At 40.0% G+C, this 18,821-nt stretch overlaps 1 protein-coding gene across 1 annotated transcript in view; it reads left to right on the top strand.

Moving 5' to 3' along the window:
• ST8SIA3 (ST8 alpha-N-acetyl-neuraminide alpha-2,8-sialyltransferase 3) overlaps positions 1-8,378 on the top strand; it is a 30,763-nt gene extending 22,385 nt beyond the window's left edge. Inside the window, exon 4 of the mRNA XM_069746035.1 lies at positions 6,386-8,378. Within this exon, the coding sequence (XP_069602136.1) occupies positions 6,386-6,668 (283 nt within the window). The 3' untranslated portion in view covers positions 6,669-8,378. The remainder of the gene's footprint in view (positions 1-6,385) is intronic.
• The last annotated feature ends 10,443 nt before the right edge of the window (positions 8,379-18,821 follow it).

Here is an 18,821-nt window from a genome sequence, read left to right as displayed (position 1 = left end):
AGCTCACATATCAGCACAGCTTCTATCCTGCATATATTTACTCTTTATGTGTTTTTTTTCCTTTTCTACAGTCTGTTCCCTATGCCTTCCCTGAGACTATAGATATTTACTAATTTTTTCATTTTTAACCCTTTCACGACATGCGCTGTTCGTGTACTGCCCATGTCGTGCCCTTCCCTTTGATGTGTGCTTCCTCGCTGAGCCCACATCTTTCCTGGCACATGTTTTGAACATGTGCCCCTAACGGCTGCAGGTGGAATCTCAATCCACCCGCGGCTGTTAACCCGTTAAATGCTGGTAAGGCATCACTAATCCCGCCCATTGGCACCCATGTCACATGGTGACATGGTCTGGCATGACAACCCGGGGTCTTCAGGAGACCCCTGTGGTTGTCATTGCTGGACTGCTATGAGCGTCACCCAGCGGTCGGCGTTCATAGCAAGTGATCATTTCTGCTACACACAGGCGATCTGATCATCGCCTGTGTGTAGCACAGGCAATCAGACAACTGCAGCTTCTAGTCTCCCATGAAGATTATTGAAGCATGCAAAAAGTAAAAAAACATTTTTTTTTAAATATTCAAAAATATAAAAGTTCAAATCACCCCCCATTCAAAATAAAACAATAAATAAAAAAAAATATATACATATTTGGTATCACTGATCTATCAATATAAAAAAAATTAATCCGATCAGCAAATGGCATAGCGAAAACCAAAAGTAATTACGTTTTTTTGGTTGCCGCGACATTGCATTAAAAAAACGTTACGGGTCTCGGAAAATGAAGACTTTTTGTTTTTAACAAACTGGATTTTTTTTTCACCATTGAAATAAAAAACAACCTAGACATGTTTGGTATCTACGAACTCGTAATGATCTGGAGAGTCATAATGGCAGGTCAGTTTTAGCATTTAGTGAACATGCTAAGAAAAAATAAAAAAAAAAAACAATTGCGGAATTGCACTTTTATTTGCAATTTCACAGCACTTGGAATTATTTTGTAGTACATGATATGATAAAACCAATGGTGTCGTTCAAAAGTACAACTTTTCCCTGCAAAAAAACAAGCCCTCACATGGCCATATTGACTGAAAAATAAAAAAAATTTATGGCTCTGGGAAGAAGGGGAGGGAAAAACGGAAACGCCATCAAAATGGAACAGGAGCTCCAACAGATGTGTAGCATTTTGCAGAACACTTGGCTACGTAAGGGACTCTCAGAAACAATTTAGCAAGGAACTGAACAGAAAAAAATAATCCTGCGCAAAGGTTTACACAGCTTATAACATCACTTCTTTCGATTATAAGAATTGTAAAGGGCAATGGAATACAAGTTTAGCAAGATGTTGGTTGCATAAAGTTGAATAAAACGACTGTTTTACTTGAAGCAATTAATTTCTCTAAATACAAATTTAGCAGAGCTCATTTTTTTCATTTAAGGGGATTTTACAGAAAGTTTACAGAAAGTGTTTAATTCCCCTGCAGCAACCCCAGAGGAGAAGTCAGGTATTACACATCTGAAAATGTAGAGTAAAAGATATTCTTTGCAGGTTGTTTGGCAATAGTTCTCATTGGGGTACGACACTTCATTTAACTCGTTGAGGTTGTGTCTTGCATCCTGATAAAGTCTCGAATTAAATAATGTAAAAGGTTTACATGCAGTCCTATATAAATCCCCTTTAGCCTTAAAGTACCACTGGCTGTCAAAACTCAGTAAAAAAAGAAAAAAAGTCTTATTAAAATGTTAAACTGCCAGGTTTTTGTCATGTAAAAAAAAATCATACCATGAATCATTTCAAAACTTTTTCAGTTTTGAATTTCGAGAAGCAAAATAGGAAACTTTTTTTTTTAAATAAAATGGTGTTGCTTCTTATAATCCATGCATCTTATTGCTTACCGGGGGGGTGGCCGTGGGGAAGCGGGGTCCCAGAGTCGCTGCTGGAGGAGGAGTGGGGTGAAGCTGTAGGCTGGGATGAGGGGGTGTTCCGATGTGCAGCGCGCCTCTGTGGGTGTCCGGTGCTGCTGCGTGGGTGTCTGGCGCTACTACCTGGGTGTCCGGCGCTGCTGTGAGGGGTGTCCAGTGCTGCTGCGGGGGTGTCTGGCGCTACTGCGTGGGTGTCCGGCGCTGCTGTGAGGTGGGTCCGGTGCTGCGGCAGGTGCTCTGCCAACATTTTGTGAAAGGCCAGATCTCCCGCAGTTCCATGATTTCCTTATGCGGTGGACTCCGGGAAAAAAGCCACCGGGGCGGCGCATGCGCATATGGAGATCTCAACACCAAGATCTTGGGAGTTGAACCAGATGAGATTATTTTTCCACTAAGTGGCAGGATTGCTTTCTATTTACTGATAGATTTCAGCTGGTGTCATTATTTTCCATTGATTTTTGCAGCTCTCTTTCTTAATTTGCTCAACACTTTTTCACTGTGTCATTTCTCATTATTACACATAACTTAATTTATGAACAGCTATGGTTTGATTTCTTTCCCTGTGTGGATTGGACGGGTTGTTGCCGACATCTGGTGATAATTTCATGTCAATAGCACCTTTAGAAATAGATTTACTTAGAAAATTGGTGATGTGTTCAATATTTATTTCACCTGCTGTAGATGGCTTGGAGAGGTTGATCCTACTGACAGGTTCCCTTTAAATGTTGAACAACAGTGACATTTCCTAGAACTGGATGTCCCTCAAAAATTGATGAAAAGACAATAAGAGAAGAAGAAAATTGGCCTTTGAGGCTACTAACAAACCTCCAGCAACATTAAATGATCACAGGAATTTCTAGAAAGTCCCTGTTGTGAACTGCATATGACAGCAATTTCCCTTATTCTTTATATGTCTGGCAGGGGAGAACTTGGAAACCTTTTCTTACAAAGAAAAACATCCAAACCCTGCTATATTTCGCAGAATCCTAAATGGAGTCTGTTTAAAGCATGTAGGAAAACATGTTATTGTCTGACGAGACCAAAGTTGAATGTTTGGCCCAAAGACAACACTGCACATCACCAAAAGAACACTATACCCACAGTGAAGCATGGTGGAGGCAGCATTATGCTTTGGGGCTGTTTTTTGGCTGCTAAAACTAGGGCTTTAGTCAAAGTCAATGTGGAGGGGATTATGAACAGTTCCAAATATCAGTCAGTTCTGCAACAAAATCTTCAGGCCTCTGCTAAAAAGCTGAAGATGAATTTCATATTCCTGTATGACGATGACCCTAAGCAGACCTTCGAATCAACAAAAGAATGGCTTTGTCAGAAGAAGATCAAAGTTTTGGAGTGGCCCAGCCAGATCCTAAACCTGAATCCTATTGAATATGTGTCCGTGATCTGAAGAGGGCGCTGTGCTCATAAGATGCCCTCACAATTTGACAGATTTGGAGTGCTACTTCAAGGAAAAGTGGGGAAACATTGACAATTCTAGATGTGCTGATAGATTGCTACCCATAAAGACTGAATGCTGTCATAAATTCAAAGGGCACACCAACAAAATGTTAGTGTAAAGATGTGTATATTTATGCAATTTTATTATTTAAGTTCTTTATTTTTTCTTTTACAAAAACATTACATAGCTTGGGACATTGCAATTCGGGACTGTCCCGTTTATCTGGGCTGGTTGGGAGGTATACTTCTAAATAGGGTCTGAGTCAGTCTATTGCTGCAAATGTGAACAATAGGAAGTAGAAGTCTAATATTAGACCTTGTAGCAAGTGTAATAATTGTGAGGGTTTTTTTTATAATACACATAGTGGTATAAAAAATAAAAATCATCAAATATTTAAAAAAAATATATATTTAGCATAAAAACCTGATTTTAACAATATATTATTTTCTGGCAACACATCCCCTCTAAACCATCGTGTTGCTGTGTACTGTGGGTTTATATTTAATAAAAAACAAATCCCCATCCAGACGTAGTATGTTTCCTCCTGATTGCAAGCTGTTATTGGCTGCGGGAGATTTTGTGAGCTCGGCAATAAAGGCTGACGCCACTGACAAACCTCTATGTGACACATTAATAATCTCACATTATTTCCTCCTCCTCGGTTTTTCCCATTGTCAGATTCTTGCTGCAGACTTTAAATATGATTTGGCATTTCATCAAGATCTGTAACCCGACCAAATCTGATTTGCCAGCTTTTATTACGAGCATTCATCCATTAGGGTTTTATAGTCTTCTCACATAGCGGATCTTAATTTCATTGCCCGACCTTTTATTGAGTCTTCGTTGCCACAGTTGGAAGAGCCCCTAACGGAGATTGGCAAACGGTGGGTGATGCTGGCTGTGAAATGTGATATCGACCCATTGTGAGGGGGTCTCACTGGCCAGACCAGTAATGTGGAATAGGATAGCTGGGGGACAGACAGTGGAAACTGCATAATCAAAACTAGATTATGGCCTGCAACAAATGTAAACTTAAAGAGAAGCTAGCATTGGAAATTCACCTAGTATTTAAATTAGTTTTTTTAGTTTAATGTATTTTTAAAAAAATTCGTAAATATTTACTAAAAAATAAAAAAAAATAGAAATCTTGCAATGCTAACATTTTTGATGAGTATGAGTCTTATAAATCACATCGGCCACTGGAGTTTTTTCAGGAAACAACAGCAAACAACTCATGGAGTCAGTTTCTAACCGTTTGTGCACATTTGTGGCCTGCTGGAGGTCATTTTGCAGGGCTCTGGCAGTGCTCCTCCTGTTCTTCCTTGCACAAAGACTGAGGTAGCGGTCCTGCTGCTGGGTTGTTGCCCTCCCACATCCCCCTCCACATCTCCTGGTGTATTGGCCTGTCTCCTGGTAGCGCCTCCAGCCTCTGAACACTACGCTGACAGACACAGCTCGCACTGATGTGCCATCCTGGATGAGCTGCACTACCTGAGCCACTTGTGTGGGTTGTAGAGTCCGTCTCATGCTACCACGAGTGTGAAAGCACAACCAACATTCAAAAGTGACCAAAACATCAACCAGAAAGCATTGGTACTGAGATGTGGTCTGTGGTCCCCACCTGCAGAACCACTCCTTTACTGAGTGTGTCTTGATAATTGCCAATAATTTCCATCTGTTGCCTATTCCATTTGTACAACAGCATGTGAAATTGATTGTCAATCAGTGTTGCTTCCTAAGTGGACAGTTTGATTTCACAGAAGTTTGATTTACTTGGAGTTATATTCTGTTGTTTAAGTGTTCCCTTTATTTTTTTAGCAGTGTATATAACTTAAAATACAAGGGAAATGTGTCATCTGTAACTTTAGCCCTTTTAGAGATCATTTCATTTGCATTTTGCTTAAAGGGAACCTGTCACCCCCAAAAATCGCCTATAAGCTGCGGCCACTGCCATCAGGGTCTTATCTACAGCATTCTGTAATGCTGTAGATAAGCCCCCTGATGTAACCTGAAAGAAAAGAAAAACAAGATGGATTATACTCACCCAGGGCGGTCCCCGTGCGGTCCGGTCCGATGGGCGTCGTGCTCCGGGTCCTGCGCCTCCCATCTTCATATGATGTTGTCCTCTTCCTTGCTTCCTGCCGCGGCTCCGGCGCAGGCATACTGTGTCTGCCCTGTTGAGGACAGAGCAAAGAACTGCAGTGCGCGGGCGCCGGGAAAGGTCATAGAGGCCCATCGCCTGCGCACTGCAGTACTTTGCTCTGCCCTCAATGAGGCATATAAAGTACACCTGCGCCTGTCAATTTTGGGGTGACAGATTCCTTTTAACTGTTCACAACATCAGTAATTATAACCAGGGGTTCACAAACTTTTACATGCCACTATATAGTCATGCTAAGTCTTCCAAAGAATAAATGGACATTTGTGATTTCCACACTATGATATTAGTAGGTCCCAAATAGAACAAATTCATATAAGGCATTGAAGGGAAGCCGTCATCAGAAAATGACTTTATGTTATAATTCATGTTTTTGCGTTAAATGTATTTTATTGGCAATTTTTTTGTTTCTATATCACAGACTTTGTTGCAAATAAAAATTAGAAACTTTGTGCTTTTCACACTGGCCACTGGGGCTTTTTTTAGACTCAAAATTACTATTGTTTCAGGAAACAACACATGTACATTGTATTGAAGCTTCTAATCAGCGTGTGAAAAAGTCATTGTGAAGGGAGGAGGAGTAGGGGAGTTACCTGTCACTGTAATCCTGCCTCTGTTGATAAGAAAACTGTTGAAAATGCTCTCTTAAGAGTGGCAGATGTAAAAATTGCAAGATTACCATTTAAAAAAAAAAATAAAGATTGTGATGTAAAAAATGGTTTGTTTTAAATCCAAATATGTTAATTTACATGTGTATATATATATATATATATATATATATATATATAATATATATATATATATATATATATATATAATATTTAATTTTTTCTGGTTTTTTTTTTACAGATATTGGAAAAACAAACACCTATCTCCCAAGAGGTTGAGCACCGGCATTCTCATGTACACGCTGGCCTCTTCCATCTGTGATGAAATACACTTGTACGGGTTCTGGCCGTTCGGTTGGGATCCTAATACGGGGAAGGATCTTCCGTATCATTACTATGACAAAAAAGGAACAAAATTCACTACAAAGTGGCAGGAATCGCACCAGCTCCCTGCAGAGTTCAAACTGCTGTACAAAATGCACAGAGAAGGACTGACCAAGCTGACGCTGTCACATTGTGCCTAAAGACGAAACAGGAAACATGAAGTGCCAATTGTTATTTAAAAAAAAAAAAAAGTGCCCAAATGTGATCGAATAGACACCGGAAACCAACAAAAAATGTAACGAAAATCTTCTTCATGATGACATAGAATGTAAATTCCAGGAAACCAGGCGGGTCAAACTTACGGAGGTTTTCGAGGGGCTGTAATAGATTGGATCTTTTACCCCCTTATTCTAAAGTGAAGGTGTCTGAGATTTGTCCTTTACATTACGACAGTTCTATCATAGTCCCAAATTAGGTCCACCACCAAGGCGTGTAGTATTCTTCATCGTAAGGTTTCAGAGGGGTGTTCCTTTTTTTTTTTTTCTAAATATGTCTGAATTTTTAACTTTCTAATATACTTTATATTACAATTAATGATGAGCCAACGTGCTTGGATAAGGCGTTATATGAGCATGCTCGGATGCTAACCGAGTGATTTGCAGTACTCCAATAACATGTTCGAGTCCCCGCGGCTGCATGTCTCACGGATGTTCGACACATTGCCTAACAAACAGGAAATCCCAAGATGTGTTGCGTCTGTCGAACAGCCGCGAGACACGGATCTGCGGGAACTCAAATATATTTCGAACATATTTAGGGCTCGAGCATGTTCACATAACACCTTATCCAACCACGTTCGCTAATCACTAGTTACAATTCCTCACACATTTTGCCCAGGTTGTCTCCCCCCATATCAACCTCTTAAGATGTAAGGAAAGTGTTCTCCGGAGCATTTTTTGGGTACCAGGAGTATGAGGGTTTTTCTTTTTTTAATAAAGCTCTCGTTGCCCCTTGAGTTTGACTCGCCTGTAATAATCATACGTTTTAATTTTCGAAGTGAAGCTCCTACTGTGACTCACATTGGCCCCATATTGGTCTATATCTTTTGCTATTTACATTTTATTTTTCAATATGTTTCTACAGCTAGCAGAGTAGAAAAAGTGATCTTTTTGCTACCTGGAAACCATCAGCAAGCTGCATTGGCAGATCCATTGATCTTGTTACGTGTCTCTATTTAAGACCTTAGTCATTTAATGAACAATGTTGTCCAGCTGTGGATGGCATGTACGGTGGCTATGTGGAGGTTTCACTAATCGGATGGAGACCGTAAACAAGTAGGTAAAATGCAGTTGATAACTGTCTTACAAGGTGGGTCAGAGGAAGAGTGGGGTGTAAACGTCATAAATCCTGGCATAGTCGCCAGATGTCCCAGATTTCTTAGTACTCATGGGACAAAAAGGGACAGAGTTTAAGTAAATCTTAGCCCCAAAGTGGATGCTCTGGGGTGGGTCTGGGACATTCTCAGGAGGGGCCAAAAGTTGGTTGTTTTTTATGTAAACCCCCCAAAAATGGGTGTTCCAAATTGGGGTTGGAAGCTCTTGGGAGGCACATGGGGTGTGGTTGGGGGCAAAACATAAACGCCCCCAGAAACGTTGAATGCAACTAGATTGGCCAACAAACTACGGTAATATGCATGCATGCTTGCTGACAGTTTCCTATAGGAAGATGTCAGATATGAAAGATTGGGAATGTTAGGGGCTGTGTATTTGCAGGGAAGAAAATAGGTCTGAAGCCATTTATAGCAGAATATTAGTGTGCCCTCAAAGTATCAAATAGCAGCACAGAAGATGAACACTTGACAGATCAATCTACAGCAGCTTGCTGATGGTTTCCAAATTGAAATCTATCACAAAGAAAAAAATGAATGAAGATGCTATTTTTGATATTTTCAGATCCAGAGTCAATGTTAATCTAAGGCGGAGCTGCACTTTAATATTTGTACTATTTTAGCATCAGAGGAATTGTTAATGGAGGATGACGCTGAAGGTATTTTATAAGAAAAACCCCCCACTGTTTTCATCCCTACTTCTGCTGTTATTATTTATTGTCACGCGTTACGTTAACAATCAGGAGTCTGCATAGTGACGGTGCAAATAGATTTGCAGGATGCGGTCTGGTGGACATGTCACTGATCGGTGGTCATTAGATGGGGTCATGCGGTGAATCGGTTCCTCTTTTGATTAGCGGGTGTTGCGTGACGTCAACGTTGCGGCGTGACGCGCCAAGAAGAGCCATGGATGCTAGTCAGTAAGAGGTGGCCCATAAGGCTCCCAACCGACGGGCACAGAATACTGACCTGATGCTGCCCCAGGTCCAGCAAATCGACTTGTACCGTGTTTACTTTCCATCATCGCCGTCAATCCGACCAAGCATTACATTTTGTGAGTAAAGTCCCGAGCTCGAATGTAGACGTAATAATTCCATCTATTCTGCACAATTCTACACAAAATATTTGATATTTTTTTTTTTTTTTCATAAATTTAGTCCCTATTTATAATTTTTTCACTGTTTCGAAAACATTTGGGTCATTGGATCCTCTTGTTTTTTTAGGCACTTTATTATTTATTTTTTTAAGTCTGATAAATGCCACAAATTATGAGTAATTTTTTTGTACCTACCGCATCGTTTATTACATCTATCAGTCCCATAGTCAGATACATGACTACTACTCTCATTCACAATGGTGGTCATCGGTGCACACTACTGCTCCGTCATCCCTTGTTCCATAATAATTGGGAACCCCCTGGTATCATACATTTATCAGCTATCCTGTAGACAGAAGTATATGAAGAAATTATCCATAGTAGCCGAATGGCTATCATGTGACTGCCCTGTGAATATAGCGGTGGGGCATGTGCATTGCCCCAATTTTTGGATCTTTCCACCATTAATACTGGTGCCTATGAATAGTAATATAACATTATAAACATGGGCGCATGTGACTAGAGATGAGCGGACGCAGGCTTGGACTGGCCCACCAGAAAACCGGAAAATCCTCTGGTGGGCTGTGGCTTCTCTTTCAGGAGAGTCCATAGTGCAAACTTTGCAGATGCTATGGGTTTCTTGAGTGGGAGAGAAAGGTGGGCTCTGAAACTCAAATCCTCCTGTGGGCCCAATGTTCTTCAGTCTGACACTGAGCGGACCTGTGGAAGTTTGGATGCCCACCAGAAAACCAGAAAATCCTCCGGTGGGCTGTGGCTTCTCTTTCAGGAGAGTTCATAGCGCAAACTTTGCAGATGCTTTGGGTTTCTTGAGTGGGAGAGAAAGGTGGGCTCTGAAACTCAAATCCTCCTGTGGGCCCAATGTTCTTCAGTCTGACACTGAGTGGACCTGTGGAAGTTTGGGTGCCCACCAGAAAATCCTCCGGTGGGCTGTGGCTTCTCTTTCAGGAGAGTTCATAGCGCAAACTTTGCAGATGCTATGGGTTTCTTGAGTGAGAGAGAAAGCTGGGCTCTAAAACGCAAATCCTCCCGTGGGCCCAATGTTCTTCAGTCTGACACTGAGCGGACCTGTGGAAGTTTGGGTTTGTCGGGTTCGACCGAACTTTAGTCCAAAGTTTGGGCACCAGAACTTGTACCTTAACCCGATCCCCATAGAAATCAATGTGGATCTTCCACTCTCTATACTCTCGAAGAGGAGAAGTTTGTATTTGGAGTTGAGCGGCGGACACTAGGACTCTGGTACGAACCCTGTCCTTTTCAGTTCGGGTTTACTCATCTCTACTTGTGACACTTTTCGGGTTGTGGTGAGGCTGCCCAACAAACCCTCTGCCATGTAAAAGGCCATGAGTGGGAGGTGCAGGAATTGCAGTCAGTCACACCCAGAACCCTGGAGCCTGGAGGGTTCCCAAAAAGTCACTTTGGGCACTACTAATAATGACCCACCAGAGTCAGGAGTCATTTTGGAGGTTTTCCATTAGCTTCAAGTTATGCCACTGGCACCAGTAACAGAAATGGCCATTACCACTGGGTAACTCAACCAGTGCTTTTGGTGGGAGCAACAAAATATTGTATTTTTTTCAAAAAGGGTTTTTTTTTGCTATAATTTGAGATGGTATACCGCCAGGAGAAGCCATCACTTCCTAACCGATGTTGCTCTGACTGACAGGACCCCTGCCAATCATTACAAACCATAGAGATTAGCCACCTCTCATTAAAGGGACACTGTCACCTGAATTTGGAGGGACAGTGTCCCTTTAAAGCCGTGGCGTTTGGACCTCTCGTACACTAAGAACTGGACAGAGCTGCTGAATCTAAAACCCCCATAGATTTGCTTGGCAACTGTCAGCGAATGTATGGTTCCAAATGGGTCTGAGGTGGACCTGGGGGCATTGTTGTTAACAACAATATTGATCTCAGTCAGGCTTGGCGTTACTGATCAGAATTGATAATCTATGATCAATTTATGTTTTTTTGTTGCCCTAAAATATATAGGCGAAGTTTTATAATCCCGTCTAAAAGAAAAACTGCATTTGTCTCTCAATAGCAACCAATCACAGAGCAGCTTTAATTTCTGAAGGCGCTCTTAAAAAATGAAAGTCGAGCTGTGATTGGTTGCTGTGGGCAACACTAAGGCTGTTGCTGATTTTTCGCGTTTTTTTTCGCTATAAAACCGCAAAAAAAACAGCATACATTATGCATCCCATCATTTAGAATAAATTCCGCAATTTTTGTGCACATGATGCGTTTTTTTTCCATGAAAAAAAACGCATCGCGGTAAAAAAACGCAGCATGTTCATTAATTTGGCGTTTTTTTTGTGGATTTCCCACTATATAATGCATTGGGAAATGTCCGGAAAAATCCGCAAAAAAACGCACCAAAAATGCGTAAAAAACGCTTGCGGATTTCTTGCAGAAAATTTCAGGTTTTTCTCAGGAAATTTCTGCAAGAAATCCTGAACGTGTGCACATAGCCTAAGGCTATGTGCACACGTTCAGGATTTCTTGCAGAAAATTCCTGAGAATTCCGGACATTTTCTGCAAGAAATCCGCAAGAAAACTGCATGCGTTTTTGCCGCGGTTTTGACACGTTTTTGCTGCGGTTTTGACGCGTTTTTGCCGCGTTTTTTTCCGGACACTTCCCAATGCATTTTGGAGTGGGAAATCCGCAAAAAAAACGGAAAATTAATGAACATGCTGCGTTTTTTGCCGCACAAAACATGCGGAATTCATTCTAAATGATGGGATGCTTATTGTATGCGTTTTTTTTTGCGGTTTTATAGGGAAAAACCGCGAAAAAAACGCAACGTGTGAACACAGCCTAATAGTTTTCATACGTTTGTCTTAGAAATCTTATGATCCGAGTGTTTATTTTCAAATTTATTCCCAAATCTAAAAATTAATTAACACTTTGTCCTCCTCAACCTTAAACCAAAATGATTAGCAGCACTTATGTTACATTTCCTCACAGAAATCCTGTGTGGGGGGTTTCTTCTGCTTTGATATGGTGGCCATTTTGTGCGCCATATTGATTCGTTTCTTGGTAGAACTGCCATTTTCTTACAATGATCTGTCAGTAACAAAACAACGGGTTTAATATCAGTTACCGAGAAGCCGTTTTGAAGGTGTTAGTCAATATGGCTTCAATTACTGTGACACAAATTGGCTGCACTGACTGTGTCACAAAATGGCTGCACTGACTGTGTCACAAAATGGCTGCACTGACTGTCACAAAATGGCTGCACTGACTGTGTCACAAAATGGCTGCACTGACTGTGTCACAAAATGGCTGCACTGACTGTGTCACAAAATGGCTGCCATAGCAAAATATGATGCATGGTTACAGATGGAGTCTTCTTCATGGTTACAGATGGAGTCTTCTTCATGGTTACGGATGGGGCCTTCTTTATTGCAGCAGCTTAAAGGTGTTTTTTTGCTGTTTCGTAAACCAAGTTTAATCGGTTTAAAGCAAAAAGTTATGCATCTTTTAAATATATTTTGTGCTTTATTTTGCCACCATGTTCAAGATTTCTGCCTGCGGTCAGAGAATGGTAATCTTTCTGTTTATGACTGGTGCGGCCTGGTCCTGCTGATACAGCTGCAAGGCTCATTACAAAATCAATTAGACATGTTTGGTAACAGTTATCCTGACCTAAATTTAAAGGGGTTGCAACCCCTTCTAAATCCATTATACATCCATTTATCCACCCTATCTGCCAGGCATCCCATCTGCAAGATCCTATCCCAATATGTAGTTGGTGTAATAATATTAGCAAATACCTCCAATTAGAAATGTATAGTTCTTCTAATTCCCTATTTCACTTACCACATGTGCAGGACTTTGCAGCAGCTTAGGTATCCATAGTTACGACCACAGATATAGTGACAGTTAGTTGTTAGTGGTCGTAACCATTGATTTTCAAGTTGCTGCAGTTAATGCACATGAGGTAAGTGACATGGCGAATCAGAAGAACTATACTACATTTCTAGTTGGAGGTATTTGCTAATATTATTGCACCTACTACATATTGGGGTAGGATCTTGGAGATGGGAATATCCCTTTAAGTGTTGAAATCCCAGAGGGTTGTCCAATCACAGGGTACCAATGGTTGCCATGACAACCTGAGGCCTACTGGAGGTTCCCCATCACCACCATTTCTTTACTCATTCAGAAGTATAGAAGTATATATTGCAAGGGATCAAACAATTACTGGTTCCCGTTCCCTAGGAAGACTGAAAAAAAAAGAAAAAGATCAAAACGTTTTTAAAAAAACATTAGAATAATAAAAAAACATAAAAGATTGAATAACCCCTTTTATTAAAAATAATAATAATAATGTTATTTTATATAACGCCAACATATTCAAGAAGTTTAGAAAAAAATCAAAACATATTTCTACCAAAACCTATCATTATTTAACCCGTAGGCCGCAAAGAAAAAAAATAAAAACAAAACTCAAAATGGCTGTTTTTCAGTCGCCGCATCTCCCACCAAAAATGCAAAAAAAAAAAAAAACGATCTAAACATTGTATGTACCTCAAAATGATACCGATGAAAATCTCGAAACGAGAAAGAAAAGCTGCGCAAAGTTACAGGTCTCAGAAAATGGCGACAAACCCCCAAATATTTTCTACAACATTGTAAATTTTCTTTTATCTACTAACACACACATTATATATATATATATATATATATATATATATATATATATATATATATATATATATATATATATATATATATATAGTATATATATAATATACTATAAAAGTTTGGTATTGTAGGGATAGTACAGACCAGGGGAATTATATTAGTAATTTTATAATTACCAAGTCATTTTTTTACTTCACGCTGCAAAAAAAAACAAAAAATGGCGGAATTGTATTTTTTCTTTTTTTCACCATTTCGCCTCATTTGGAATTTTTTATCCACATTTTTCAGCAAATTATATGGTAAAATACAGCAGCAAACAAAAAAGTTATGACTCTTCGAAGTAGGGTTTGAGGAAAAAAAGTGTAATATGAAAATTGTCCATGGCGGAAAGGGAAAGGTGGACGGTTGGAAGGAAACAGTACTTTATTTTTTTTTTATTTCTGGACAACCCCATGACTTTACATTCAATGACAGCAAGCGATGCCTTTGAAAATGGTCATAAATGCGAACTCGAGGTAAATCAGAAAACTACAATAAAAAAAACTATAATAAAAAAAGCATAATTCCACTGTCCGCGAATTTACCACCAGTATGGACCAGAAATGCCGCTCCACCTGCACGTACAGTATAGACATGGCAGCTGGCGGACTGTTACGATACGTTTATACTGCACATCCTTTAAAACTTGATCATTTGTATTTTTCTTGTATTTTCATGTTTTTTTATTTAAGCAGTCGTTAAAGACCCGGTCGTGAGATTTTTTGGTAGTATTGTTTAATCTGTTGTCTGATATGTTTGATAGATAAGCTGATCACAGTCGTATATCTGAATTTGGGGTAAAAATAAATCGAAAATAATATATACGGTACATATATATTGCAAATGGATCAGATCTAATTTGCATTAAGGGCCTATCCTATGGCGTCAATGTTTTTTTTTTACTCGAATCTATGTATTTTAGGCTAAAAATAATTTTGGTAATTCGGTTTCATTGAAAATTTCGCACGGTTTGCCATTTGCAGGCATGTTGTAGCCAACATATAGTAGTGGAGAACAAGACGTGCACTCTCGCTAATGCTGGTGCAGACTGAACGTGGAGGGATTCTCCAAAATGTAGTCATAAACATCAACAGTCGCACTCAAGGAAAGCTGTCTTCAAGATATTGTTAAGCCAAATACGTGGTTTTTTAATTTTGAAATGACACCAAAAAATTGAGATATCACCGCAGTGTTGTAAGGTAACGTTTCGACCCACTCGGTCTTTTTCAAACCTTACTTAGAACAGTAGATACAGAGAGGAGGGCACAAATTCCTGGAGAGGTGCAGGAGTCCCGTTAGGGGCTATAAGTTGGCACCACCACCGCAGACACCTTAAGCTGCCAACTTATAGCCCCTAACGGGACTCCTGCACCTCTCCAGGAATTTGTGCCCTCCTCTCTGTATCTACTGTTAGAAGTAAGGTTTGAAAAAGACCGAGTGGGTCGAAACGTTACCTTACAACACTGCAGTGATATCTCAATTTTTTGGTGTTATTTCAAAATTAAAAAACCACATGTAGCCAACATATATGCATATATAAAAAGAATAAATTGCCCAACCCCTCTATATATTCTGCTACATCGTGTTACTCTATCGTTTCCTATAGACCTTCTTTACAGGGTTCACTTTAAGCACACAGCGAAATTTAGACATAAAGCACATTTCCACCTAAAGTTTTTTTTTTTTATTTTAAAGTCCTTGAGTCATCCACTTATTAAAAATCCTTATCTGTCCCATAGTTTAGTTAGTTATGTCTTTTTGGGAAAATCTGGGTGGCAACTGATATGTCTGCTATTACAGCTCCCGTATAGGTTTTCTGTTATCTAGCATTGCCGGAAAGAACTGTAATTAAAATGGCCAAATAGAATATTTAAAGTTTACTCTCATTTTTATAAAGTTTTTGACACGTCAGAAGTTTTGAGCATCGGGGGTCCAGGTGCTGAGACCCCACCACTTTGAACTTTCATTGTATCCATGCAGCACTCACTCCGCTCTCTGAGGCCGAGATGATCAAAGCTGATCAGAAATGAATGGACGCTGCACTCTCTTTTATTTTAGCGAGCGGTGGAAAATCTTAGCACCCAAACCACATCAACCAAAATTTTTGACATGTCAAATTTTTGGGAAAATGAGAGTTATGAGCTCATTTAGACGTCCGTTTTTCATGTACGAGTTCTATCCGTGAAGTCTATGAGGCTGTTCACATGTGCGATTTATTGTCAATCCAAATGGTCCTCCAAAAATCGCAGCGATGTGTCGGATCAAAATCAGCAATGCAAGTCTATGGGTCCGTGAAAAAAAAATCGGACCGCACTTGGATGCCAAAAGGTGGAGAAACTTTTTTTTTTATCATCCAAGAAAAACTGATGAAACCCTGATAATACTTTGTTGAAACTCGGATATAAATCACTTCTTGTACGTGGAACGAAAGGACATCTGAAAGAAACCGTACACTTTAAGCGGAATGTTTAAAAATGAAGTACCGTAAGTGAAAAAGTTTCAAAATTCTACTGTGTCTCCATGGTAACAGACTACAAACAACCTATGTGTAGTCTGATCCTGCAGACTTCCTTCCTGCCCAATACATTTTAGCAAGACGTGATGAACAAATGGTAGGGAGCGCACCTTCACTATCAGTTCATGGAGGTTCTTAGTAGTCTGTAACGTCATAAGTATGCGTAGGAGCTGCATTCACAAAACGGTGGGAGCTTTATCATCACGATTATCTGGAAAACTACTTTTTTTTAGGTTATAATGTTGCAGGATGTCCCCTATCGGAACCACTCAACGACTTGTATCTGTAGAAACACTATATTTTAGGGAGTGATGTGATTTAATGGCACAGCACAATAAACCAATCCATCGGCGTCTCTGTGAATGTCCGCCGGCATTGCCCGCTCCTCTGTATAGATCTGCCCCGGTGTTTTCTACGCGACTTGTACATTACACTCATTATATGAAAGGCCATATTCCGTACTCTCTGACGCTGATGTAAATATTTTCTCGTCCGGTCTGGAATCTAGATTTCTTACATTGTAGAAGTCTTCTACATATTGAATTGTATCGGTATTTTGTGAATAAAAACCGCAATGATTTCACTTCTTTTTTGTTTTTTTAAGTAATCGATGGATGTAATGTGCCGACACTTGAATTTCTGTGCCAAAACACAGTCATGAATGCATTGATTTTAATAATAAAGATGTCATTGTGCTGATGTGCTGTGATTATTCTCGGTCTACAGAATGGATGTGAGTAGGGAACTCCAGATGGGAAAGCTGCTGCATACCTGACTGGTGTGAACATACACTAACAGGGCACTTTGAAGAGACTCTCTATGGGCCTAAAGGTAAAAAACGAATATATCCATCTTTTACTTACGTTACCAATTCTCATCTGTTCTCCCAGCTCTGGTCTCCTCAGTCCTTGCTGCCCCGGAATATCCAATTTCATGACATGTCTGCCATTGTGGCGCCATTGTGGTGACATTGTGTGACACTTAGACCTCAATTCACTTTTTTTCTTAGTCTAGTGTTTTGATGTTTTGTTTTTTTTTTACCTGTCTTTAATTGGCACCTTTTTCTTCTTTCAATTTGCACCTTTATACCAGTCTGTTTTATCCAATGCCTTGAAAAAGTATTCATCCCCCATGACCTTTTCCACATTACTCCCTGAAACTTACACGGATATTATTGGGATTGTATGTGAAATACCAACAGTAGCAAGCATTTGTGAAGCGTAAAGTAAATGATACGGTACATCATTTTATAATTATTAACTATAAATCTGAAAATTGTGACTTTCATTTGTATTCAGCCCCCCTGTCATCTGATAACCTCAATAATATCCTGAGTGACCAATCACCTCCAGAAGTCACATAATTAGTACATTGAGTCCACCTGTGTGTAATTTCTTCTCATTATCTCTACATCTGTTCTGTGAAGGCCTAAGAGGTTTGGATGAGAACATTTGGGATAAAAAAGCTTCATGAAAACCAAGGAGCACACCAGACAGGTCAGGGATAAAGTTGTGGAGAAGAGTAAAGCAGGGTTAGGTTATAAAAAATAGCCTAAGCTCTGAACATCTCGCCGAGCACTGTTCAATACATCATCCAAAAATAAAAGGAGACTTGCACAACTGCAAATCTACCAAGACATGGCCATCCACCTAACCTGACATCCAAAGCAAGGAGAGCACTAATTAGAGAAGCAGCCAAGTGGCCCATGATCACTCTGGAGGAGCTGCAGAGATCCCCAGCTCAGGGGGGAGAATCTGTCCGCAGAACAACTATTAGTTGTATAGTCCACAAATCTGGCCTTTATTAAGAGTGGCAATGAGAAAACCATTTTTGAAAGCAAACCATAGGAAAGTCCGTTTGCAAAAAGCCATGTAGGGGACACAGCATGTGTAAGAAGATGCTATGGTCAGATGAGACCAAAGTAGAACTTTTTGGGGCTAAATGAAACACGCTATGTGTGGCAGAAAACAAACACTGCACATCACCCTGAAAACAACATCCCCATCATCAAACATGGTGGTGGCAGCATCATGCTTTGGAGGAGGCTTTGCTTCAGCAGTGGAGAAGCTGGTTAGAGTTGTTAGGGAAATCTTGGATTAAAGCTTGTCAGAGGCTGCAAAAGCCTTCAGACTGGGGCGAAGATTCACCATCTAGCAGGGCAACGACCCTAAACATACTGCCAGAGCTACAATGGAGGGTTATATCAAAGCACATTCATGTATGTGAATGGCCCGGTCACAGTCAAGACCAAAATCTCATTGACAATCTGTGACAATTCTTGAAAATTGATGATCACTGATGTCTCCATCCAATTTCACTGAGCAAGATCCAGTGTGCAAAGAAAAAGGGGCAAAAATGTCACCTCTAGATGAGCAAAGCTTGCAGAGACAGACCCCAAAAATAATTGCAGTGAAAAGTGGTCCTAGAAAATACGGACTCGGGTCTGAATACAAATGCACCTCCTAAATTTCACATTTATATTTTTAAAATAATCAGAAAACCACGTTATATGTTCCTGTTTTGTTTTATTTGTATGAGCAAAGGCAACAGATTCATTCAGGGAAAGGTGAACCTATAATTCTGCTTTTATTTTTTGAATGCTTGTCATTTTGTATGAAATTTTGGGCTTCCAGATGTTTATAGATGA

The sequence above is a fragment of the Ranitomeya imitator genome, chromosome 1 (genome assembly GCF_032444005.1).
Source record: "Ranitomeya imitator isolate aRanImi1 chromosome 1, aRanImi1.pri, whole genome shotgun sequence".
Lineage (NCBI taxonomy): Eukaryota > Metazoa > Chordata > Amphibia > Anura > Dendrobatidae > Ranitomeya > Ranitomeya imitator.
Note: the sequence above shows the minus strand (reverse complement) of the source record. Positions and strands in the feature narration are given on the sequence as shown.